At 43.8% G+C, this 27,643-nt stretch overlaps 1 protein-coding gene across 1 annotated transcript in view; it reads right to left on the bottom strand.

The window, feature by feature from the left end:
* Positions 1-5,606: 5,606 nt before the first annotated feature.
* The window catches only part of LOC146810082 (uncharacterized), a 31,448-nt gene continuing 9,411 nt past the window's right edge, over positions 5,607-27,643 (bottom strand). The window contains exon 2 of the mRNA XM_085614404.1: positions 5,607-6,597. Coding sequence (XP_085470530.1) covers positions 5,715-6,563 — 849 coding nt within the window. The 5' untranslated portion in view covers positions 6,564-6,597 and the 3' untranslated portion in view covers positions 5,607-5,714. The remainder of the gene's footprint in view (positions 6,598-27,643) is intronic.

Genomic DNA, 27,643 nt, shown 5'->3' with positions numbered 1-27,643 from the left:
CTACCAATTACCCACTTTCCAACATTTCCTTTTTAAAGCAGGAATTACTTCTGATGGTGGTTTGTGAGCATGTGCAAAAACCTATCATTGACTGCACCCAAACTTTGCTGAACTGTGCTTTTTGACTTTTTCAGAAATACAGAAGCTCCTATTGCATCAAATGTTGGTATGTTGCTCTGGTTTGCATCATAAAACCATTTTTCTAAATTGGTTAACCGTTTTACTGATTGGAATCTTGCTTTTGCATTGGTTTGGAATGATTTGAATGTTTTTCATTTCTCCAAGTAAAGGCTTCTGCTGTGTGCAATTGCTGGCAGGAGCAAGCCCAGATTTCTCACAAACTATTTACTATTGTGGTGGGGACAATAAGCCCAAAGGGCTTGTTTGGTTAATTACAGGTGGTATATCACTGAATTTGGTATCGCAAGAATGGAAAGGGCAAGGCATGTTTGGGGAATCATTGGTCAACACTACATTTGTGGCCATGTAAACACAGATATGGAACAGTGTGTATAACTCTAAAGCCAACACCTAAAAGGTGTTTTATATATTGTCATTATGGCTGTGCCCGATCTAACACGAAGAATGCAGAAATACTAAGAAAAAGCAGTACTTACATATTCCTACTTCTCCAGGGGTATCAGCTTTTCTTTAACATGACTCCAGGTGTAACCCATCTCCTTGCAGTCAGTCTCGAGGCCTTGGCTCCTTGACACCAGGTGTTTCTTGGTCTTCCTCTTTTCCCTAAAGGGTTCCAGGTGACAGCTAGTCTGGTGGTGGATGATGTGGCCTTGCGGAGGGTGTGACTTATCCAGGCCCAGCATCTTTTCCAGATTTCTTCATGAGCAGGAAGTTAGAAAGTCTGCTGCCATTTGTTGTAGATGATGGTGTTTGGCCAACAGATTTGGAGGATTTTCCTCGGACGGGTGTTGATGAAGGTCTGGACTTTGATGGTGGCGGTCACTGTTGTCGTCAAAGTTTCTGCTCTATACAGAAGAACTGATTTTATGTTGGTGTTAAAAAGCTTCATCTTGGTTTGCAGCGTTGGGTCCTTGGAGCTCTAAATCTTCTTTAGCTGAAATATGATAGCTGTTGCTTTGCTGATTCTTGACTTGACTTTGGCGTCTGTGCTGCCAAGCTTGTCTGACACTGCCTTGGTAGGTGAAGACTGCAACCTCTTCCAGTGCATTGCCCGCATGAGTAACTGCCCATAGTGCTAGCCATGTTTAGCCTTCAGGATCTTGTTTTTTTTCCCCTGTGGATGTTGAGGCCAAGCTGTGCTGATGTGGTTGCCACTTTGTTGGTCTTCTCTTGCATCTGCAGAGGAGTTAGGGAGAGTAGGACCAAGTCATCTGCAAAGTCTAGGTAGTCGAGCTGCATCCAAGGAGTCTACTGTTCCCCATTCCTTAACCTTGCTGTGGAAGTCTTCATGATCCACTCACACTGCCAGCAGTAAGAGAAGAGGCGAGTGCAAACAACCCTAGTGGACTCCAATCCTCACTTCAACAGCTTCCATGAGTTGTGCTCCATGAACGATCTTGTCAGCTATTCGTTTGTATGAGCTCCTGAGGATTCTTCCAAATGTATATGGAACGCTGTAGTGGCAAAGGAGTTCCCAAAGGGGGTCTGTCCATACTGTCTAATGACTTCTCATAGTCACTGAAGTTGATATAGAGGGTTGGGGGGGGGGGGGGGGGGGAGTTCCATTCCATCAACTGATCAGTGATGATGCGCAGTGTAGCAGTCTGGTATGTGCAGCATCTGTTTGTGGAAGCCAACTTGCTGGTCTCATAACGGAGCGTCGACTTGTTCCTCCATTCTGTCAGCATGACTCTGAACACTTTACTGGGGCTGATAGAAGTTATCCTTCTGTAGTTTGTGCAGTTACTCTGGTCACCTTTCGTGAAGATCTCGATCCGATATTCCTCCTTCCAGTCTGATGGCACCTTTTTCCAGATCCTTCCAAACATGGGCTAGAGCACATCTACTCATGTTTTAATGTCTGCCTCTAGTGCCTCTGCAGTAATGTTGTCTAGTCCTGTTGCCTTCCCATTTCTCAAATGCTTTCTGCAGTTGAATGACAAGTCCTTGTCAACTGGCCGCATGTCTAGTGGAGATTGAAGAACTGTTGAACCAGCCCGTGCTGCAAAGTGCTCCACTCATCTTCCTTGTTGGCCTTCTTTCCCCCCAATTCTCACCAATGTGGTCTTTCACAAGACTCGCTGGCTTGCTGTATCTGCCTGAGTTTCCTTATGTCTTTAAAGTTTCAGTGACCTTGCTGCTTTTTGGCTTCTGTGGCAAGACCTTTGATGAATATTCACTTTGCTCTTAAGCTTCTTTTTGCTTCCTTGTTTGTTTTGGTGTATTCTCCTTGAGCTTTCACTTTTTCTGCTCTTGTTTGGCTGGTGTTGACTCTAAAATTCAATGGAGAAGGGAAAAGAAAGCTACAGAGTCTTGGTGGGATCCATTCTTATGCTGGTGTTTCTTGGGACCCAGTACCTCTTGGCAGGTTGATGTCCCTTTTTCTTTGATCTTCTCCCACTGACTTTCTATTGGGTCTGTCATCCGAGTTCTTGCAGGACTTGAAACTTGTTGCTTACGGTGACTGAGTTTTCACCCAGTTTCTGGCATCTTTGAGGAGGGTGGTATATCGCTGGCGTTGGTTTGTCGGTTCGATCCATACTTTAATTTTCACCTGGCCATGACAAGATGATGGTATGATGCCACGTCTGTCTTTATCATTCTCATCATGCAGGGACTTCCGAACCTCCTGGCAATGCAGACATGGTCAATCTATGTTGAATGGTCTGGTGACACACTAGCTGCCTTGTGTATTTTTTGGTGTGGGAACACATGACCACAAGTCACTAGAATGCTCGGGCACAGATCTGCAAGCCTTTCACCATACTTGTTCCTGTTGCCAAGGCCATGGTTGACCCTTACTACTGCGTACCCAATGTTGTCACTTCCAGTCTTGACAATGAGGCCCCTCATCAGTGTAGTGATGTCACTCTCAAGGCATTTCGCCTTTATGGACTGGTGTCTGTTGTAAAACTTCTCTTTCCTCTTTACTGTCATTTGTAGTTGCATAGCACTGGTTAATGTTCATCCTCTTGTTTTTGGCTGGGAAGCCACCAGTTCCAGAATCCTTACAGCAGCCTTCTGCATAGTCAGAGCTCTGCTGGTGTTGGGGGTAGCAGTGATGCGGAGTATGTGTGGGGTTTCTTTTCCTTGTGTCCAGAATACAGCAGCATTCCTCCTGGAGCAAGCCTTTTCTGTCCAGATTGTCAAACTAGTCTCACAGATGCCAAGCAGAGCAAGGGTCTGTATGTGTATATGTATTTTTTTCTGCTGCCACGTGAGCAGCCTTGCCTGTCCTGTAGCTGGTCCTCATATTACATGTCCCGATGGTGATGGTTGAAAGCAGGTGGATTGGTTTTGTGCTTTCCTGGGATATCTGGCTTTTACCACAAGATGTCCTGGCTCTCCATGAAGGAGATTCCTCTCTCCAAAGCTGGGATGTCTTATGGTTTACCTTGCTGTTGCTAGAATCTTTTTACATGGTGGGGTAGTTGGCCTCACCCAGTACCCTCCTCCTTTCACAGCTGGCCTTGGGACTAGCCATGGTGGAGCTGAGAAAGCAGAGCGCAAATAATTTATTTAACATTCTGCGTGCAATATTTTTGTAGGGCAATATTTTTATGCTTGATTTTCTAACATATGCACTGTTCAGCTTATTGTCTGAAACTGGGTCTTGGTCTCTGCTAGGCTGAGAGGATATGGGGCTGCTCTTGGTTGGGCACTCTGAAAAGAGTGAGTTTCTTCTGCGATTAGGAAACCGTGCTGGCATGGCACATGCAAGTGGCGGTATTGGTAAAGTAAAAGGAAGGAATTTAGAGATTGAGCTTTTGGCACTGGAACGAAAGGATGAGAACGTGAACATTGACTAAAGAATTCGATCAACGTCAGGGGGCTTTGGGTTTTTGGTCCTGATCCTGATTAAAGTCTCCAGAGGAGGGCCTTGTGTGTTGGGTGGCCATTTTAAAAAGGTTTTTTTGAACAAAAATAGTGGCAGGATAGGCTGGCTGAGAAAAGTAGGGTGGAAACGATAACTACACTCTGACATTTTCAGGGAGGCCTCTGTCGGACCTACCTGGGGCCCTATGCAAGAAAATAGGAGTCTCAGAGTATGTGGCCAATCTCGGGGTGTATGGCTGCACAGGGAAGGTCCATCATGTGCGCCATGTTTTCTTTGTTTGTACTGCCCATGCCACTCCATACAGATGAGGCTATGTACCAGTCCACAACAACAAGCCACCCATCATTTGGACAGGCACAGACTAACTGTAGAGATCTGCCACATACCGCTGGCCCCGGAGGACTCAGATTCATTCCATCCTGGCAGGTCCCATCTAACTACATCTGCTGCGTGACCTCTCACAATGACCATCATATAAGGGCTGATTGTACCAAAGTCCAGCCATGCAGATTTCCCCAACATCGCCTCCTCCAGCCTATGCCTGCTCAGGATCCTAAACAAACATCTCAGAATAGACAACCCGATGCAAGAAGGAGCTTAGAGACCTGCAATCATGAATACCATAAAGGATCCTGTGAAGCACATACCTGTCAGATTACTGAAAACCATACACTGCACCCATCCCTCAAACGTCTTCATCCATCAGGCTGCTAAGTCCTACAGCGCAATAACTGTACCTCGTGCTCATCATGCATGACGTTGAAACACCTTCGATATAGGATCAAAACAAATACATCCTTCCAGCCGCACACTTGGCTAGCATGCTACCCTTGAAGGCAAGCTCTCCAGTTAAGGCTAGTGAGCACAATATAAATAATACAAGCGATCTTTCAATAAATGCATAAAAAAAGGGCTTTTAAAGCAAGCAAGATGCCTCTGGGAATTAGATGCATTTTCATGGCTTTAGTGAGGGACCCTATGCAAGGGGCTTTTGGGTGTTTTTATTTTGCTGCACACACACTACCAGCTCAGCTGCCCACAGCCTTTTTCCTTACCAATACTAAGCACGAAAGGAGAGGAAACCTATGTTTTATCACGTGCAAGCCCTTCACCTCTCTAACTGGTCTCAAATCATATCCAGTCTCCAAAATGCAATAATCTTCTGGACTGAGCGTGCATCTCTCTAGATTGTATGGAAGACCACCCTCGCATAACATTTTGTGTCCCTCTATCCAGACTGACTCCCTTGTAACTACGCAGACCATTTTATCTGCCACTTCTGCCCAGTGAGCCCCTCAGTATATGAAGAACCCTCTATTTGGAGATCTATAACAGTTGTAAATATCCCAGTAATTCCTCCCTCTGAAGGACTCGGGTGGAGTCAGATAAAGCTCTTCCCTCCTCAGGGTACCACCCTAATTCATAATAGACTAGCCAGTCCCTGGACAGTGCACCTGAACTCAGACTTCAGGGCACACTGACCCAAATAAAGGGGGCGGGAGCCCGCCATGGTCTCTGTGGCACTGCCCCAATGTATGAACGCACAACAGCACTCCGCCCTTAGTCACCCCCCAAGTTATATGAATACGGTCTTACAAAATGAAATGAATCGCTTTTGATAAAAATATTTATTTCATACATGAGTGTACTTTTTAATGTAGTCTGGGCTTCCTGCTGAGGCCATGGCAGTCCAGTGACGCCCACACACACAAGGATGGGATGGAACTGGGGAGGATTAGAGGATCACTTGAGGCCCTTGATGTGTGGGTGAGAACCGTTTCTTGGGAGGCAGGTGACTCTGGGGAGATTCTTGAGCACTCTTGGGGGTCCTACGATGTCTACTCCTGGACCCTGATGAGACTCTGAGCTGCTGCTGGCTGCCTGCTCCCCTCCTGGCATAGAAGCTGGGAGCGCTGGCCTGGCTGCATGGTGGCAGGAGGCCTTGACGTGGCCAAGGTGTGAACTGGCGGTAGAGCATCTCCACCTGCGAGATGTCGGTGGGCTTTAGAAGGGACATGGTGTCCACCAGATGTCTGTATTCCAGGGGCATCTCGCTCTCTGGACCCCTGTTTTGCTGTTGCTCTGATACTGCTGGTGGGGGCTCGGGCGTGCCATGAGGCACCTCCAGGTGCATTTTGCGGTGTGGGGGCAGCAGTCGAGGCCTTTTCCGGTGTTGGGCTTCCAGGAGCAGGTCCGTGGCGCAGAAGTGGATGAATGACTCTGACACATTGTGCACCACGGGCATGTATTTATGTACCTGGCCACCCAGATCTCTCTGGCGAAGGACTCCACTGACTGCTAGTTTGGCCATCTGGGTACCCAGTGTCAGTGGTTGTACTGATCTCTGTCCTATTGGCATTAGTGAGTGGGTCTCTTTTCGCCCACAACCCATTGATCCCGGCTGCAGGTTTGCAGCGCTGAGGCTTCTACAAAGAGGCTCTTCCTGACTTCTAGGCCCTTCCTCCGACCTGAGATTTGATGGCCCTCCCAAGGGCGGCAGAAGGGCCTGGAGCCCAGCTTGCTCTTGAATAGTGCAGCTTTGTTTCCACAGTCCTCGCACACTGGTTGCAGCCTCTTCCCACATCAAGCCCAAAGCTTCCACACCTGTGTGCCTCTTCCTATTGAAAAAAAGGAGAGAAAATCCCATCAAGACATGGATTTAACACAAATATGGTCTATTTCGCCAGTCTATATCTTATAGATGTCAAAGCCATGGAATCTTGGTATTGTTTTATCTCAAGTGATCCCTGGTGTTGGGCTGCCATAGCATATGGTCCCAGCAAGTCAGGGCCCCAGTGACTTCATGTGTGGCATTGTGAAGTCATCCTTGCAAGGTGGATCAAAAGGAGTAGCCCCTACACCCCTAACCCTCAAGAGACTCTGATTTGAGAGCTCCAACTAGTGTGTCTCGCTAATTTTTATCCTAAAATAATATGAACGTGATAGTGTAATTAAACCCAGATGCCTGTGAAGTGTGAGGAATAAAAGGCTGCCCTAAATTGCTATTCTGAGCTCACGAACACTAAAAGCAGTGCTTTAACTGGGCAGGTACGTACGGGTACTAAGTACTGGCACTACCGAATATTTCACCCATATGTTCCGGAACTTCTCTTTAGCCCGGGAGAATTGAACTCTGATGGACGCAAGGCAGACTCGGGGTAGGTTCATCTATCGGGGCAGGACAACAGGCGCCTCTCTGCTGCTGTGGAGATTGTAAGTGCACGAGCCTCTATATGCACTTGTTGCTGAAGACTTCACTACTCTGGGATTTTACGGGTAGTGTCTAACTAGGCCTGCGCAATCAATTACACCAGGAGTCTCGTGGCTGTGTGTCCTGTCGAAGAAGTGATGAGGACAATTTCCCATGGCCAGGTCGGTTGGAAAGGCTGAGAGCTAAGCCAGTAGTAGCAGGGTCGACTCGATGCGGCACAATGCAGCCTTCTCCACCTGCCGGAATGTTCTATTTTGTGTGTGAAATGGAAACATATCATCTGCCAGCCAAAAATTAATTTGTTAATAAAATGTAAACGTATTAAATTCTGTGTATGGGTTGCTGAGTGTGCGAGTGCCTGTACTTTATTTGCAAACAAAGTTCCTTTGTCTCCAGTGCCCACCGATTACAAGATGCTTTCAGCGCCCCCTCACAGCCATCCCAGCTCTGCAAACTCTTTATTAACATTCTTAAGGAAGTGAAGGGGCTTGTCCGTAAAAGGTGGAGTTGATGGGTGGCAACTGGAGGCTCCGGATCCACTATCATGGGGGAAAGTTGCCACAAAACAGATAAGGATTCAGTGGTGTGGGTGGTGCCATTAGGGCGGCTGAATGACCATGATATTTTTAAAGAAGGAAGTGAAGTTTCTAGAAGGAAAACGGCTGAGCTAGGAGGGTACAGACACATTTAGCCTTGTGGCCTGGTGAGTGTTGCCCTGTGGAATAAAACATGTCAGTGGACCCTTTGTTACCCCCAAGCCTCTCTTTGGCTCGTTTGTACAAGCCCATCAGTGTTGGACCACCGGCCTTTCACGCCTCCCATGCCACAGATGCTAGAGTTTAAAAAGTACGGTTATTGAAAGAAAAGATATTTAGCCCCAAAGAATAAATAAAAAAGGCTTAGTGAGTAATTCACTGGAATAATACAAAACAACTTGATAAAGGGGAAGGAGAGAAAGGGAAAAGAAAAAGTAAGTACATACTTCATAAAAGACATTGTCTGATTATAAGCAAAATATCAATACTAAAATGTATAACAAAAGATACATTTTAGTAAAATAATATAGTCAGAAGTGGGACGTCAGGGAGGTTGGAGGTTGTAGAACTTCCTGGATGCAGGACGTCAGGGAGGTTGTAGAACTTCCTGGATGCAGGGGAGAGGAGTAAATGACGAGTTTGCAGAGTTATCTAGGAACTATGTAATTGGTGTCCAAAGGGACATTCGCTTTAAAGCAAGAGATAGAGGGAGCATATAAGCAGTATCCAATTGGTGGTAATGACAGATTGCATACCACCACGCTTTAAATGATAATTTCATATAAGTCTTTCAAATTGTGAGTGATTTGCTGAAAGGCAATTGATAAAAGTAGGTCCAATAGTTTTAAGTTATATTAAGCATTTTCCCATACATCAGATATACTTCCTAAAAATACATTGGAAATAGAATAGGGTACATTTATAGTGAAATATAGAGTTTATCTGGTTCCAAACTTGTGACCAAAATGTAGAAATGGAAGGATATGTGAAAAGTAAGTGCTTCAAATCAGCTGGTTGCGTTGAACAAGTCCGGCAGGTAACTGGAATGTCTGGGTTAACCTTATGAAGGAATTCTGGCATCATGAAAAGTCTGTTGTATTGGGAAAAAAGTGTTTGTGTTAGCTGATCGGGAGGTTTTCCCAATCTTAATCCAAATCTGTTTCAAGTGGCTATGGGTGAAATAAAGGAAAGATCTTTCTCCCATGCTTGTTAAGTACTATCTTTAGGTTTATTAATAGAGATACCTTGCAAGAGGGAATAAATAGTGGAAGCCTTAGGATGAATGTGTAAAAGATCAGCTAGAGGAGTATGTGATGAAATAATAGGTGGAGAGATTGATTCACAATAAGTGTATGCTTGAGAAATAGTGTTTTGAAAAGTTGTAAATCTATTCCGGAAGGTGGATAGTAGGCTGAAGAGTGTCTTAGCTTATGAGAAAGAAATAAGGGAGTTCTGTTTAAATAATTGGTTTACCCAAATCAGTCCTTTAGTCCTCCAAGTGTGCCAATAAATAGATCTACTTTTCACTTGAATATATTGGTTAAACCAAGTGGTGGAGTTGAGGAAGGAGGGTAAGTCTGTGGGGGAGTATGAAGTGACAGAAGCTAACAATAAGTGTTTTTGAAAATAGGAGTAGAGAATATTTGAGGTTTTTCCATAAAAGTTAAAAATTCCAGAAATTAAAAAGGGGACAGGAATGCACATTCCAAATCCACCCACAAAGGAGTATACAAGGAGGGCTCAATACAGTGTGCAGATTGCCTTAATAGAAAGGATTGTGATATTTGGAAAAATCTGGAAAATTCACTCCACCATGGGGCGTTTAAATTTAAGTAGAGACATACAAACATTTGTATTATTCAAAAGAAAGGAAGATAGTATTGAGTACATTTTTATGAATGACCTAAGAGGAATATTCAATGAGATGTTAGAAATAGAAAAAAGGATAATGGGAACTAACATCATCTTGATAGTATCCAGACGAGCTAACCATTATACATGGGGATGGCATCTATTGGTCAAGGGAGTTAGTTTATGGATGCAGGCATCTATATTAATAGAAATGGAAGTTGCGAGAGAGTGGATGAATTGAAGACCAAGATATTTACGTTGCTTAGATTGCCATTCAAAATTAATTAGAGAAAACAGAAATCATGTTTAAAGGTGAATTTGTTTAGAGGTAAAATTTCACATTTGCCGGTTTTCAATTTATATCCATAAACGGAGGCATAAGAGGAAACCTCAGAAATAAGAACCAAAAATGAGGTTGAGAAATAAATAGAAAAATGTCATCAGTGTTTGCGGCTACTTTGACTTGTTGAGAGTTGTGGATGAAATCATGTATGTCAGAGTTTTGCTGGATCTTAGACAAAATGACTATTAGCATAAATGGCAGTCTTAGAAATATAAAGAAGGAATATTAAGGTTGTGATCTTTGGACCAAAGCCAAACCATGTGAGGTAATGAAATAGGAAAGCCTAATTTACGCGATCATAAGCCTTCTCAGCATCCAAGGCAACGGTTGCCAAAGATTCATACATACCCATTGACTTGGAAATAATATCAAAGAACAAGCGAGTGTTATCTGAAAGGTATTAGCTTATAACAAAATCCAATTGCTTCTTTCCCAAAAGTCTGGGGAGAAGCGCCTAGTATTTTAGAAAAGATCTTGTAATCTAAGATGACTAGAGAAATAGGTCTATAGTTCTTGCAAAAGTGTGCCTCTTTCCCTTTTTTCTGGATAATGCAAATGAGAGCTCCCAGAAAGGAACCAGATTTAGTGGAGGAGTTACTGAAGGAGTGGATAATAGTGCATAGTTTATGGAGAAGTACTTTGGAAAAGTGTATATAAAACTCTTCTGTAAAGCCATCTGGTCCTGGGTCTTTGTCCTTCTTAACAAATAGTAATGCAAGGTGTAGTTCTGTTTCTGTAATGTGTTTCTAGAGATGAAAAATCTATTTGGGAGGAGTCTGGTTTATGTACAGAAGACGGGTATTGTAAAATGTCATTGTCTGAGAGGAGATATTCCAGTGTGTATAGATTGGTGTAGAATTTCTGAAATTTAGTTAAAATGTCAGAGTCCTTATGATGGGTTGTGTTAGTATCATCACTAATTGATTCAATAAGTAGTTGGTTCTGCTTAATTTGAAGATAATTTGCCAATAATATTCCAGATTTATTTGCCCCCCCCCATAATACTTAGCACTAGACTTGAGAAGATAAGAAGCCGCGGTTTTCGTAGAGACCTTATTAAACTGAAGCTTAGCATCAATGAGTTGCTGTAGTGATTGTTGTAAGTGAGAGGTGAAATAGGAATGTTGAAGGCGTTAAGTATCCTCACAAATTTGTTTAGACTGTGACCGAGAGCCATCTTTTCTTAGAAACAAAATTGGTGATGAAATCTTGGGCAGAGGCTTTTAATGCGTCCCAAACAGTGTGGAAAGGAGTTTCCTCCATCTGGATGAAAAGAAAAAAATTCATGAAAGAAGGAAGTGAAAGAGGAGGTGAAAGTGGTATCCAACAGTAAGGCCTTATTACATGGCCGTCTTTTGTAAGAGGTGGATTTGGGTAAGATTTAAATTTACAGACATTGGAGCATGATCAGAGATTAAAATGGAGCCAATATCAGCTCAGTGTAAGGATTGAGTCAGGTGGTCTGAAATGAAAAAATTATCTTTACGGGATTGCGTATGGTGAACTGGTGAGAAAAATGTATGCTCCTGTAAAGTGGGATTGCATAATTGCCAAGCATCTGTAAAATGACGTTGTAATATAGCGGGCACAATAGCTTTTTGTGATTTGTTTGGTATATAATGAGATGAGTATCTGTCAAAAAAAGGGTCAGCGGGTAAGTTGCAATCCCCTGCAGGAACTAGGTTATCATCTGGAAACTGTAACAGCTTCTGAGAAATAGAGGTCCAAACTGACATCAGGGGTGTTTAGGCCATGAACTTTAAAGAGAACTATCAGAATGGTATCCATATACAATTTAAGCAATAACCATCTTACCTCATCATCATTTTCTTGAGACACAAATTGAATACTTAAGGATTTGTGATATGGAATCATAACTCCATGTTTTCTCCCATTCCCATGTGAAAGAAAACATCACCCACCCATCCTTTCCGTAGTTTCATAAATTCTTCATCGGAAAGATGGGATTCTTGCAGGAAAGCCATATGAACATTAAGCTTTGACAAGTGGGTTAGGACTCGTCAACTTTTAATTGAGGAGTTCAAACTGCTGACGTATCAAGAAACCATTGTCAAAACCATTGAGGTAGAACAAAAAGTATACCATACAACATTCATTGAAAAAAGAGCCATATGAATAGAGAGTGGAATAAACCCTTTGAAGAGAAGAAGAGAAAAAATAAGGAAACCGAAATGAAGATAGGAGAAAGAGAAGGGAAGGACAGTTGGAAGAAAGTAAAGAAGAGAAAAATTGAATAAACGAGTATGAAAAAGGAGGAAGAAAACCAAACAGAAGAGAAAAAAGGGGAACATAACTAACGATATTTGATGAGGGTGGGGTGGGGGCGGTCACATAGAGAAGACAGAACGTCTGATTCTCAAGGGGAGACATGGAGCAGGAAGGGTGAAAGGATATAGAGCAGGACACAAAGACAAACACACCAAAGATTTATCTCCTGTAATAAAATAAGAATAAAGGAGTGAGTTAGCCAAAGAAGGAACATCGCATTCTAACTTGCAATATCATAATAACCTGAGAATAAAAAGAACAATTATAGGAATGAAACAAAACTGTAAGACTTCTTAAAATGCAGATATAGAAAAGGTGTAATTATCAGCGGCACATTATTGCAATGAAGTGGCTGATGAGGCAGCGTCTATAGTCTCTGCTCTACAGGCTGCTAGGAAAGCCTTTAAACAAGACGGGTCTTCATAGTATGTTTTCTTATTGTTATACGTGACTTTAAAGAAACAGGAGTGAAAGAGTCCAAATCGGGCTCTGATCGAATGTAGTATGGGTCTCCTATTCAAAAGGTCTCTTCGTCGATTCTCTGTGCTCTTGACATAGTCTTGGGAAAAGTATATGTTATGACCTGACCATGAGATCCGTTTGAGATGCTGGACTGTGGTGATAACCTGCATTAATTCTGTGTATTTTAGAAAGTACAGAATAACCCCTCTGGGTTTCTTAGATGGTGATGAAATCGAGTGCAGGTGACCTAGCTTATGTGCTCACTCGTTGTTGAGTGGCGGGCCCCCTGGTAAATTTAATAGTGGCAGTAAAAAGATTTTGAAAACCGGTATGGGGTTCGCCCCCTCAGAATTTTCAGGGAGGCCGTAAATATGAAGGTTATTCCTCCTGTTGCTGAAGGTCTTTGACCTGTTTCCGTAAGGAGACAACCTGTGTTTGAAGGAAATTCACAGTGAGGGAAGTTGCATTAAGGTCAGAAATTTGTTTCTCTACAGTTGACAAATTTTCCTCCATAAGTGACCATCTGTCACCAAGGGTTTGTAACTTGGTGTTAGTGTCTTACATAAACAGGCGCAAAGCTCTGATCTCTTCAAGCAAAAGATCCAAAGAAACCATTGAGAGAGACTTTGTAGGCGAAGGTGGATCTTTTTTTGAGCCTCTTAATTGTTGTCTTACCAGTATTAGGTTGCATAGTCATGACTGTTGGCACGGAGGAAAAAGGGAGAGCAGAACCTTTATTTGAAGAAGACTCCTCCTTCGTGATAAATGTTGAGAGCGCAGGCGAGGGTTTGGGCGGTTTACCAGGAGAGAACCTGAGGGTCAGTTTAAGGACTTTGATTTGCCCATAAGCTGAAAAGTCTACCAGCAGAGGTGCACAAAACAAATTGGCATAGAGTGAATAACCGCTAGAGCTAGTACAAGGACACAAGAGTTAGCCAAAGCATCCAAAAATATAAGGCAAAGATCTGGAAAAGCTCTTCATCTGACCTCTTGTATTAGCCAGTAAGAGGAGTCTTATTCCTGAGCCCAGGTCAGAAAGCCATTTCTAATTATAGGGACGATATTATCCTCAGCATTTCGTCTCGTTTTCAAAATGGCAGCCATTTCTGAGGTAGTGAAACGTGCCATCTGTAAATAATGAACGGTGTCCTCCTGAGCGCTGAAAAAACATATATGCAACATTACCATTGCATGTTGTGCTTCAGGAAGGTAGAGGGCCCAGGAGGGTGCTGTCCACACTGCCTCTTCCAGTGCCGCTCTCTGGAGCCTAAAGGAGACGCCGCTATCTTGGACGTCTGTCAAGCCACCCCCAACCCCATATAATGCATTCATATTGGTGCAAAAGTTGGGGGTGCACTTTTTTGTACAACTTGCATGGAAGACATTGATTTTGCAGCAATTACAGCTGCAGTAGGCCTGCGTTGTGACTGCACCTGTGCACTGGAGTAGAAAACAGCTAGCATTGTGTTGTTTGAAGTAAAGATGCACACACTACACTGGACATGGCAGGCACATATTTGTATGCTGCATGCTGTTACTCTCATTGTGCTCAGTGTGTGTGCAAACTCTGTCATGCTGGGAGCAGTGTATCTCTGGAGAAATCCCACCTTATTATTCCAATGCTGAACATTTAGGCCAGTGAGTCATGCAACAAGTGAGTTGCATTCTACAGAGCACGACAGGATGAGTAAGGGAGAGAGAATGTGTACCCCCCACCCCATAAATTTTTACAGGTGGCCCTTATCAGATACTGAGGCAAAGGTACAGGGAAAGAAAGGACAAGGACAGATACAACACAGGAAATAGTAAAAGGCACATTGGATAGTAAGAGGCAGGGAAGGAAGCTACAGGTTACAGGGTTAACCGGTAGAGAAAGGGAAAGCTGAGGGGTGGGGGAAAGGGCTACGGTATGGTAGAGAAAAAAGTGCAATGAAATTAGACTGTGCATGGAGGGAGGCTGAGACATGGGAGAAATAGGGCAAGTGAAATAGAGTGAATAAGCCAGAGGCTAGGGTATCAGAGGAGAGAGAAAAAGGAAAAAGACACTTTTTAAGTACAGGGTTGACAATGGTAATGAGAGAGACTGTGGAAGAGTAAAAGAGTCAGGGTAGAGCCGGAGAGTAGATGGACAAAGGTGAGAATATCACCAATATCCAATGGTAAATATCAGTTTATAATGGGACACATTATCATGTATACTTTTACATAATGTAATGAACATAGTCATCTCGAACGAAATATGCTGGACAAGAATTCTGCAAAATAGAACATTTAGTCTACTGCAAAATAAATGGCACATGTCCTAGCACACATACACGATACAATTTCGAGCTTAATCGTCACTTGTAAGATTTACATTATTATCTTTTCTTTTTTACGCATAGCAATTGTATTCACACTTCTAAGTACTGTAAATATCAGATGCCACTATTACCCAATTCTGATGGTACTGAGTTTACCGACCTTTGATATTTAGTTCATTAAATGCTTGCAACTTAAGCCCTCCTCTAGCTCCGCCCAGTCTCCATCACTCATTAGGGTGAGTACCTGCACTTATTTTTTTCCATTTAAAGCACTGACTAAAAGCACTCGGTTTCCTTGCTGTAGAATACTTCCTCACCAATGAAACTAACAGACGATGTTCCACCCACCTCTTAAGCAGACCCTGCCTCTGCACCCATTTCTAGCGCTGCATCTGTTGAAATCTGACCCACTATGTTCTTCATGCCCTTAAGCATGCTGTGGACCTACTGATCATTCACTTTTTCTAGTCCTACTAGTGCCCTTTCTCCATTCTGGACCTAACTGTTCTGACCAATCAATTCCCCACAGTCCACCAGCTCACCGAACTCGAGCCCCCGTACATGCAATTTTTAGGGCCACTTATAAAGGAAATTTAGAACAAAAGCAATTGGGTAATTTAATGTTTCCATTTCCTTCCATTTGAGTGGTGGAAGCTTTAATTTGGAGAAAGCTAAAATTATGTCATTTTATTTTAAAAACCGCGGGTATCCTGCATAAAAGACTGTTGGCTTATATGCGCTCGCACTCAAAAAGAGGGGGCCCCCTAAATCAAATATAGGTGGAGACCAGCAGGGGAAATCAACAGTACAAAGAAGAAGGTCTCTACCTGCACAGTTCTATTCCTACAAATAGTCACTGATGTCTACAACACTAACAACTCAGGCCAAAATAGTGATCAAAGACACACTTACATAGGGATTATCAAAAAGTTTATTATTGTTAATAATCACTGTATCCAATGAGCTTTGCTAAGACACATATATAGATAAAATATTCACAAAGCACATCCCACAGCACATTCACTCATCCACATCATGCATCCTGATTCATAAACACACATACTCACACGTCAAGCAATATCAGACATCCAGCAATAAAGTATATATATACAGATGAGCGAGTCCCCCAAATTTCAAGAGTTGCACAAGAGGTATTGTCCACTTTGCATGAGAAATGATGAAACACATTAGACAATAAGGATTTAAGAACATGGAAAAGACAACTAATCAATGATAAATACAGTTTATATGAGAGAGAAGATGAACTTTTCTCGTAATTTGGGGGACTTTCTGTCAAAAAGCTCCAATTTGCTCATCCAGTGCCAACGCGCGTTTCGGTGTTAGACCCCTATAAGGGTCTCACCTTCTTCAGGGCGCATAGACCTACTGAATTAGTAGTGGGACGTGCCTGAGGGAACAGGCCGATGCGATAATGAGTTATCCTGGAGGAATATTGAAACCGCGGATGTAGTTGGGCCACACAATAAATGCAGTGTCCTGAATCGGTAGATAATACAGTCTGAGGGAGAACTACCGCTGATAAAAATCAAATGCACATGAATATAAGTCCAGCTGAGTATTGATTAGAAAAAAACAGGTATCCCCACGTTTCACAGACGATAATAGAGCGGGAGAAGCGTTCAAGTATGGCGGATATGGGAGTCCCTTTGTTAGGGGACGAGTCTCGTTAGCAGCAACGTTGCAGTATAAAACGTGGATTCAGCCGAATCCGATCGGTGAATAACAAAGGGCGCACATCCAATAAAGGCGCTCCAGCGTCAATAGAAGAGATGAATCAGTGCTCAGCTAAAACGCCCACCCAGTGTCGCCCAAATTACGAGAAAAGTTCATCTTCTCACTCATATAAACTGTATTTATCATTTGATTGATTAGTTGTCTTTTCCATGTTCTTAAATCCTTATTGTCTAAAGGGTTTCATCATTTCTCATGCAAAGTGGACAATACCTCTTGTAACTTTGGGGGACTTGCTCATCTGTATATAAATACTTTATGGCTGGATGTCTGATATTGCTTGACGTGTGAGTATGTGTGTTTATGAATCAGGATGCATGATGTGGATGAGTGAACTTTTTGATAACTCCTATGTAAGTGTATCTTTGATCACTATTTTTGCACGAGTTGTTAGTGTTGTAGACATCAGTGACTATTTGCACGAATAGAACTGTACAGGTAGAGACCTTCTTCTTTGATTGTACTGTTGTATGCGCTCCCACCAACCACCATAAAAACCCACCATAAAAGCCAAAACAACCCTCCCTTCCTTTCCAAATGAACCACATGCTCAGCGGCATTGAGCTTACCTTTAGTCCTGGGTGGAGCTTGTGGAGTTTCACTCCGCAGAATTCCAAGGGGTTACTGAAAAACTGCGAGATTCCGCAGAGTTCCGTGAGCGGGCGGAGTTCCGACCCTGTGAAGTGCTACATAACTGCTATAATACAATACTGTACAATGCTGCAGCAGGAAAGGATATGAAAAACCTGGAGGGCCTTATGCCTTTTAATTAACTGTGCGTTTTAGTTTACTTAGCAACTCTTCAGTCCATTACTGGCAGAGTATGTTTCTTTTTTAATATTTAACATCAGAAAATGTTGATGAATATTTGTATACCGTTTAACTAAATTCCACATGCATACCTTCTGAGCAAAGAGGGCAGGTACATCATCCTTCACAGGAGCTGTCAGGTGTGTCTGCAGATTCACGCTGCAGCGTGTCTGCCAATGCAGTGGTTAGCCAGCCGGGACAGTGCAGGTGCATGATATGAATTTTAGCTGTCAGACACCCCACACAGGCAGGGGGCACAGGAGCAGCTGGAAAAAAGTCACTCATTAAAATGCCCCAAAAGAAAACCTGCAGATGATTTTGGTAAAATGAGCTAACAGCGTGTGGGCTACAAGCAGGGGGCAGCTGCGTGGGAGCTGTATAAATGAATCACCTCAGATAACATCTCTCCGAATCAAGGGCTCGCTTTCACAAACCTACTGGGTTAGATGAGTGCTGCAGTGATACATTTATCCGCAACCAGTAAATGTTTACACCAACTTAAACCATCTCCGATGCTTGGAAGATTGTGTGCCACAGTCCAGAAAATACTACAAACAACAACAATTAAGATATCATGGGAGGGCAATTAATGGCCCCGTCAGAGGGCTGGCAGATGACCCTTGTCAAAAACTGTCTTTATTACACACGGTGGGGCTTTGCGCGGTTCCTGTTCAGGATTGGGCGCCGATTATGATGCTCGTGCTGGACTGCAATCGGTCCCGCTCCCATATAAGAGCTGAGCTGTAGGTATGCCACATTAATAACTACTAAAGACACTATGCCACAGCAGCCATTGTAGTAGATTAGTAAAGACAGCGACTTACAGTACCCGGGATGAGCTGCAGGTAGTTCCCCATGAGGCCATGTCCAGGGCTCCTCTTCCATTCATGGTTGTCGACGCCTCTCTGTCCCTCGTCTCCTGTTTTCATCTGCCATTTCAAATTTACAAGTACAACCGCACTCAGCATGACAGGAAGGGGCCAGCTCAGTCGAAACTGCGCAGAGGATAGCTGCAGCACTCACCTTATACCAAAGAGAGGAGAGCGGCTACAGCTGGCGAGCAATCTGCGCCAGAGACCTAGAAGGACTCTACGGGAGCTCTGCTGCATAACTTTGGGTGGGTGGTACACTCCACTCCGCCACGCAGTGGTGTTTTAGCAAAAACTCCGCGCTCCAAAAGGAGTGCGGAGTGACAAATCTCTACAAACTCCGCTGGCAGAGCGGAGTGTACCGCCAACACCTAGTTACGTTAAGCTTCCTTAGCCTTGTTTAAACACAAATTTGCTTTTTTAAATGTTCTTGGTCCTCAAGCACAAAAGCTCCAAAATGAGGCCGAGTGTGTGAACAAGGCGTTCACTGCCTATTGTGGAAATGAGGTGCTCCTGGGGGCACTCGCCACCTCATTAATGTCCGGGGTGGAATGAAGGGAGAGAGCAGTCTTTTCATTGTGAGACAAGTGGGTCTTTGAGTGAGAGGCATGGTGGAAGGCTCTAGTGCTTAATTTGTAAAAACAAATAAGTGCCAGGGCTCTCGTGAAGAGGCCACTGCAGCTTGTATCACACATTGCCCCTAGCATGCTGTCAATGATAGTAACAACACAACCACTAACCATCACACTTCAACAAGTGACTATTCCAGGCCCCCAGAGCTATAAAATGGGCTTGGACTGCTTGTAATGGTAATTTTTAATGTGTATTGAATTAATAATTAACTATTGTTGGAGTCATTTCTAAATGAACCAGACAGCGCAGACTGCCACAAGTGCCAGTGTAGACAATTAAGTGCCGGTACCAAGCCCCGAAAACCACCGGCTCATGTTAAGCATTAGAAGGCTCTCAAGTGTAAGATAGTGGAGGGCATCGAGGGCAGGCGCATGGCCTAGACAACCTACCCGACCCACAAGAGCAGCGAGATTCAAAGCATGGTGGTTTTGTTAAATAGTACTCTGCTCAGCAGTTGTCTTATCAGTTTGCGCATTTTTATTATGACTCAGTTATTTATATTGCCTCACTTTAGTGTACTCATCCTACCGCCTACATCCACTGGCCATGGGAAGCTGAAGGCCGACATGTGATTTTAATATGAAACGGAAAAGCAAACGTCCCATATGGGCCTCTTTCTGTGTGTGTGGATCATGGGGCTGTGGCAGGCCACTGAGTCCAATTTTGCTGCCCTTGAACTTCCTTCATGCTGATTCCCCATAGCCCGACTACTACCTTCCACCGGCCAGCCCCACCTGCAGCTTTGTAGTAATTACCAAGACCTTTGGGTATCTAGGACATGGTCAGCTCCCTGAAATCTTTTGTACGGAAGGTTATAAACTGGCGGCAGTGCTTAGTTTGAAAGAAACACATATGTGCCAGTCCCTTGTCAGGAGACCACTGCAGCTTCCACCCACAGTGCTCCTACCAGCGCTGCCAGTGATGGCACCAACACAGATACTTGCCATCACGCTCCTACAAGTGTAACAATTCAGACTATTCCAGGCCCTCAAAGCTATAAGAATGGCCTGGACAGCAGGTATTAGTCATTTTGAATATATATTGAATTAATAAGCAACTGTTGCTGTGCTCCTCTCTAAATTAGACAAACACCACCCCCATGTGGCAGACTGCCATAAGTGCCGGTGCTAACGAGCACCGGCAACCACCGGCTCAAATTAAGCACTGCGTGAATGACCCCATATTCTAACCATCGCCCCCACTGCTCTAGAGCCATCGCGATCTCTTCAATGCACTCTCACGCCCATGCCCAAAGCAGACAGTTCCAATGATTTGATGACCTCTCTGGGCCCCATATTAAATGATGGTTTGTTTCACCGTGCATTAACAGTAGCGACATGAACTGCCTCCTGATACAGCACCATGGATATGTTTGTTGGCTAGGCCCAGGACTTCACATGTTGGAAATCTGGGGAAATACTGAGTTGAATATCAAATATGTCAGGTAATCTATGTCCAAGAGCTCTGCATAGTAGATGCTGGAGGTTGCCTGTGGCCCCCGCATTGTCACCACAGCACTCCTTGGTCTTGAAGGGTCCCCACTCATTGGTTTGTGATGTTCCATAACAGTGTGTGGTATCATAAGCGAGATTTCTCTACCTGCCACAGTGAAGCCTAGTTCACTCCATTCCTAACCTGTGATTGGTCTTCCTGGGTCTGTCTCTAATTTTTTCTTCCCCGGCATATTATCAACTATATGTGTGTGACTATTAAGAGTTTGTATTTTTTTGATAATGTGCATTTTCCCACTTTTTTGTGACTAACCATTTCTCAAATGGTGACAGTACTCTGCTGACGTGGTTTAATAAATCTGTGTGTTACCCACTGCCTTATCTGGAGGTAGTTCCAACTATCTCCCCCCCACCCCCCCCCCCACACACAACTCCAAAATCTAGTTTATGGTTGTAGAGCCGGAGCTGGGGTGAACTCTGGAATGTTGATTTAAGGCGTTATTGGTGAAGAAAAGGTTGGGAAACCTTTCTTTATAGTTTATAGCAACGTTATCCTCTGCTGCAAGTGTAGTTCTGGTCACTGGCAAGTAATATAGCCTAAACCCGGCCTTGTCTGGATCTGTCAATGCAGGCATGTGGGGACCTAGTGTGCATGCTAAGATCTCTGTTAACAGCTCAGAATCCATGTTTAGTTAAGAGATACATATGTGTGAAGAGCACAGCGCTGGGCCTTTGCCTGGTTTGGGTATGGCTATAATGGAGGTCTCCCACATGGTGCATATAATTGCACCTGGGTGGACAAACAAGTTGTATAGAGGTGCTAGAATAGGAGCCAGAGCCTGGCAGTAAAACTTGTAAAGAATGGGGTGGAACCACCTGGCCCAGGTGTCGTATCTAGTTGTAGCCTGCCAATGGCAGTACCCACTTCGGAAGTGACACAGGCCCCCTCCAGGGGGCCCCCTTAGCACTGCACTTCGGCTGGAGAGCTCCAGATTTAGTTCCGAGGGTGCCTCTCCACGTACCCTGCAGGGGGCCCCCTCAAGTTTCGTTACTCCACTGCCACTTCCTCCTCTGTAATGGTCTTCTTCAGGGACTCTCCTTGCAAGCTCATGAGCTTTGGTATTTTAGTGGAGTGGTGACATGATTTCATACTCTGTGACCACGTGTGATCTGCTTTGTAAAGGATGTGATAGCAGTCTCTAAGTGCCTGTGTTATACCCCTGTCTTCTCTGGTAAGGGCTGTGGTGTGCGTCCTGCTGTCCACTACTCTGGGTGACTATCTCGGCACGAAGTTTGAAGTCTTCCATTCCTCCGCGTGTGCTCCCTTCCCGGGAACTCTTTTTTTGTCAGGCACTCAATGTATACCAGTGAGGAACAATGTTCGGTCTACAAACTTGTTTATTTTGATCAGTGCTCTTTAATAATAGAATACCGTAAACAATCCAGTGCCTCAATGTCATGCCTATGCCATAATAGGCGCTGGAAGTCAGTGAGTGGGGGTGTTAAGACACCACTGAAATAACTATTCTGCGGTTCAGAAGTGAATGAGCAACAAACAGGCCCTTTACATTTTGTTTTTATCTTGTCACATTTGCAGTGCATTCACAAAGGTCTAATGTAAAGCTCTGTCTTCTGGGGGAGGTTGGTGTTTACCAGGGCCAGGCTGGCATTTGCCCAGGATGGGTGGGGACTGGTTTTGGAGCGGTGAGGGGCAGTTTTGTTACTGGGGCTGGTTTTGCAGCGATGCTGCAATATCGGTCCCCGGTAACAAAAGCAGCAGTGCTGGGGGCTGGTTTTGTTAAGCAGCAGTGCTTCATTCTTGCTTCCTCCCCCCCCCCAGCATCCGGGATAGGGGCTGGTCCCATGGCTGCTTTGGGTTCCCAGTCCGGCCCTGGTGTTTACTTTTCTTTCTCTGACAGCAAAGTGAGAGTATTTATGTGACATACCTGCTGGGTACTGGGGTTGGGAAAGGCTATTGGATGTTATTTTCTTCTAGCACACAACACAATTTAAATGCCAGTTAATAACCTGTAGAAATATTTCTGAATATATCAGAATTTGGAAAGTACAAATGAAGCACATGTTTTCTAATTTATTTCGTAAAGTGTGGTGAAAACAAATATTTGAATGCAATCAAAACAAATCAGTACACTAGGTGATGCAATTTCCACACATTATCGTTTGTGCGCTGTATAGTTTTATCAGTAAAACTGTATGTCTGTGCAAATGCAATGGTAATTCCAATTGAAAGTGTGTTGTTTGTAATGGCAGCTACCACACCATGCATACTCCACTCTACCCTACTCCACACCATGACACACTACTCCATGCCACTCTATCCACGTCACTCCACTCCCCTCCACTATATGCCACTCGACCCCAATCTACGCCCCTCCACTCTATGCCACTCCACTCTATGAAACTCCACTCCACCCTATGACAATACACTCCACCGTACAACATTTCACCCTATGACACTCCACCCTACGCCACGCTATGCCATGACACTCCATGCCTTGCCACTCCACTATAAGCGACTCTACCCTACGACACTCCACTCAATGCCACTCTACACCTCTCTACTCTGACACTTTACTCCACTCTATGCCCCTCCACAACACTCTACTCCACTCTACATTACTCTACCCTATGCCACTCCACAACACACCACCCTATGACACTCCACCCTACTCCACTCTATGCCCTCTCTACTCTATCGCACCTCTACTACACTGTCCAACACTCCACCTTACAACACTACATCTTACAACACTCTACTCTACTCAATGCTGCTCCACTCCACTTCACTCTATGCTGCTCCACTCTACCCCACTCCACTGTATTCTTCACTTTACGTGACTCTACTTTTCTCACGCTATGCCACTGCATTCTAAACCACTCCACGACACTCTACTTCACTTCACGACACTCCACTCTACCTTATAACACTCCACCCTATTCCACTCTATGCCACCTCTGCTCCACCCTATGACACTACACCCTACAGCACTCTACTCCACTCTACAACACTTCACTCTACCCTACTCCACTCTACCCCACTCCATTGTATGACAATCTACTCTATGCAATTCCACTTTTCTTACCTTATGCCACTTCACACCACTCTATGACACTCTATTCCACTCTACTCCACGACATCCCACTCCACCACTCTCCTCTGACACTTTACTCCACTCCACCATATGCCACTGCAGTCTACGGCATTTTACTCCACCCAACAACACTCCACTTTACTCTACTCTGTGCCACTCTATACCACATTACTTCACTCTATGCCAATTCACTCTACACTACTCCACAACACTCTACACCATTTTATGCCACTCCAATCTGACACTTCACTCTATGACACTCCACACCACTTTGCTCCATTCTACGCCACTCCACAACACTCTACTGCATGACACTCTACTCTGATACTTCACTCTACAAAACTCTACTCCACACCACTCCATTTTATGCCACTCTACTGTACACCACTCCAAGACACTCCCCGACACACTAATCTACTCTACTCTCACACTCTACTCCATCTATGACAATTTACTCTAAGCCCACCCATGTGACTCTACTCCACTCTGCGACACTCCATGCCACTCTACTCTGAAATGTTACACCACTCTCTGCCACTTCATGGTATGACACTCTTTTTCATTATATTCCACTCAATGCCACTCTTCGCCTCTACATTCTAACACTTTACTCCACTCAATGACACTCCACACACTCTACTCTATTCTACTCAACTCTCCGCCACTCCACGCTATGACACTCTATGCCACTATGCACTTTTGCACTCTGACACTTTACTCCATTCTACACCCCTCCACAGCACTCCACATTAGTCTACCATACGCCACTCCAAGGACTCTACTCCATTCTTCTCTACTCTACTCCATTCTGACAATCTACTCCACTCTCCACCACTCCACACTATGACACTCTATTCCAGTCTAGGAAACTCAGCTCTACCCCACTCTATGCCACTCCTTTACACGACACTACTCCACTCTACGGCATTGTTTCCTCTAATACCTTCCCTCTGTGTGCGGCACCAAAATATACATGTACGCTACTTCTTGAGCGCTCAAAGTGAGCAAGTGGTTATTTCTGTGTGGGGTGTATTGGGGGAGTGGCTTTAATCTAGGGTTACTGCACCAATTAGGGGATATGTATATCCTCTCCAAAAATATATATGTAAAAGAAATCTAGTTGTACAATTTGGAACGATATTGTGGATAAAATAGCTATACCATGAAATTTATAATTAATGCTTACATGCACCTCATTGAGTGTACATCTGTTAAAATGTTCATACGGGTCTAGATATAAAATGGCCCCTGATCATGAACAGTGGGGTCAGTTCACGTCAAACATAGTCAATTCAATATAGAGTTTTCTATAATAATATTTGTATACTAGGTGAACAAATGTAGTAAATTATTAACCCATTATTAAAAAATAGAAAGACATATGTTCAATTTAATACTTATAATTATGACCCAGGTAGAGCTCTCTTGGACTCTGGGACTAATTCCTATCACAAAACATTCCCTGGTGAATATTTAGAAACTGTCATGTACAAGTCCCATAAAACAGTGAAGTCTGCTACAGGCACGTCTCATTACTTAGGTAGGATGGCTTTAACTAGGTTCATATTAATTCAATACATTGACTCGGATATGCTTCTCAAACGAGTAGTTTGTGAACTTCTGGTAGCGCTTCAGCTATCTGTAAGTAGCTCGCCTGTGTGCATCACAGACTACTAAATTGGAATCTTTTGCTTTGAATTAATATATGCATGCCATAACTGTCTATTCAATATGAAAATGTGTGTATTTTCAGTACTTATAAGCTGATATTTGGAGAAAAATGGCAGACATTTAAAAATATATTTAAACCTGATTTTTGACTGATAAATAATGTGGGGAGACTTTTTACTATCATTATTACCTTTGTGATGGGGCACCACTCTGTGGCTGACATGTATTGCCTGCGTAGAAGCATTGCAAAAGGACAAAACTTCTTTTACATTGCTGCTCGCAACCATTACTGATAGACTGAGCTGATCACTGCTGGTAATCTTGCATACAGTGAACACTCATGTAATCTTGTCTAATGTGGTCATTATTATAACCCTAATAATGTTAGAAGTTTGCGATGATTTTATTTGAACAGAAGTAGCTCTTATTACACAAAAGGTTGAAAACCCCTGGAAAGCAGCACCACACAAGAAGTTGTTTTTCATCACTACTAATGCACCATGAAGTGGCATGAAAATGAGCCCTGTTAGAGTTTACGCAATCCATCCAAGTGTTTAGGTGTAGTAATCCGCCAGAGCATTACATATCCAGAGGCAGCCGCTCACCTGGCGCCTTCCATGGGTGTCATGCCTCAAGGTCCTGGAAGGCTTTTAATTCCATCACCAGAGCCTTCATTCTAAATGTATCCTTTGACGCATTTTTAGGTCTCGCCTGACCCAGCGCATGCGCTGGTCTGGCGAGACTTATTGAGAGGGCTCCAAAAAGTGCTACCAGGCCAGCCTAGAGCTACAGTGCATGTGCGCGGGCGTGCGCGCCGCGCTTTACCGCGATTACTTTCACTTTCACGGCCGCTTTGATGTTTGATCGCGATCACTTTCGCGGCCATGGGGTCGCTTTGCATAGCCAATAGGTCTCGCTTTTAGAACCTTATAAGTATTTAGTTATGCAACTGTTGCATAGCTAAACACTTATAAGGTCCCAAAGGCGAGACCTATTGGCTATGCCAATGCTTGTTGTTAGAGTTTCCTGCTAAACCGTGCACCCAGACTCGGTAGGGAAGATAGATTCTCTCTGCATGTTGCATGAATAGTTTTACTTTCCTATGCTCTTTATGTATGTGAGGTATGCAGATCTGTGTGTGTGTAACGACAATAATAAAAAACAAACTGAGGTGTTCTTCCCTTAATTATTGGTGTTAATTTCGACACCTTTGAACCATACCCATTTTATCAGCCTTATTAAAATGAAAAAGTAGGCACATAATCCACTAACCAATTTTACCAGGAATGGAACATGCGACCTGAGGTTACACCAGGATTTCTGCAGTGAACAGACACATCATCTACCCTATTTTACAAAGAAACCAATGTTGTAGGCAGTATTCTCCATCTGGCACAATAAGACTCTTAGCTTTCAGATCAAGTGATTACCAGATTACCACTGGACCTATCTTTTCAGTACTGTACCCTGAGCGTTGCTCATGCACAGATTTCTTCAGCAGGGATCTTTACATTCCAAGCCATTGGAAAGCATGGTCAGTTTGTAACAAATAAAGTAAGTTTGCACATCTTCTATTCATGATAACTTGGTTTGTTAAATGTTTGCCAACCAATGTTTGCTGTGAGCACAGGTTTGCAAGTCTGAATGAAATATGGCAGCTTAGATACAGCTTCTCATCCTTCTCGGTCCTTTGAATTCAGTACTATGAAGCAGAGTCATGCTACCAGTAGTTATTCACACTGTTTTGGAACATCAGGATGAAATATATTTGTTATTGCATTTTTCTTGGGGTGAGGCAGAGTTTTTGGAATAATGCATATGCCCCAGCAGACCATAGGTGGATCACCTGTTCGCCCCTACAGACTCCACACATTGGGACTCCAGCCCTTCACACTCTATGCCTCTAGTGCAATTTGTGGGTTCCCGGGGCTACTTTTTGTACGTTTTGCAGCACTGGCTAGGCTCTCAATAAAAAACATACTTAGCCAGGAAATGTCTGCTATGGTAGGTAGTCTGTACAAGGCCCCATGGCAGACAGAGAAGAGCGAATAAGGGAGTGTATCTGTTCTTCTCAAGGGAAGTGAACTCATACTATGATGACCTCATCTCATACAGGGTTTGTAGTCTCAGCTCAAGCACACATTTCCAATTTCTTAGCTGAAGACGTAAATGTACTAAGCTGTCAAGCCTCACCTATGACAGAGCACCGGTGTGCAGCATTTAATATAAGGGTTTTGTGCTTCAAGTTTCCTTGAAAGAGTTAAAGTAAGGAGGAAAGCTCAGTGTGTTAAGTGCCCGCTGCTGAGACATGCAGTGACCTGTGGGTCATGACTTTAAATCTCAGCAAGTGAGTCTCTGCCTTCCATACTT

Source organism: Triturus cristatus, chromosome 7 (genome assembly GCF_964204655.1).
Source record: "Triturus cristatus chromosome 7, aTriCri1.1, whole genome shotgun sequence".
NCBI classification, from domain to species: Eukaryota; Metazoa; Chordata; class Amphibia; order Caudata; family Salamandridae; genus Triturus; species Triturus cristatus.
The sequence above is the reverse complement of the archived record's forward strand: the minus strand, read 5'-3'. Positions and strand labels throughout refer to the sequence as shown.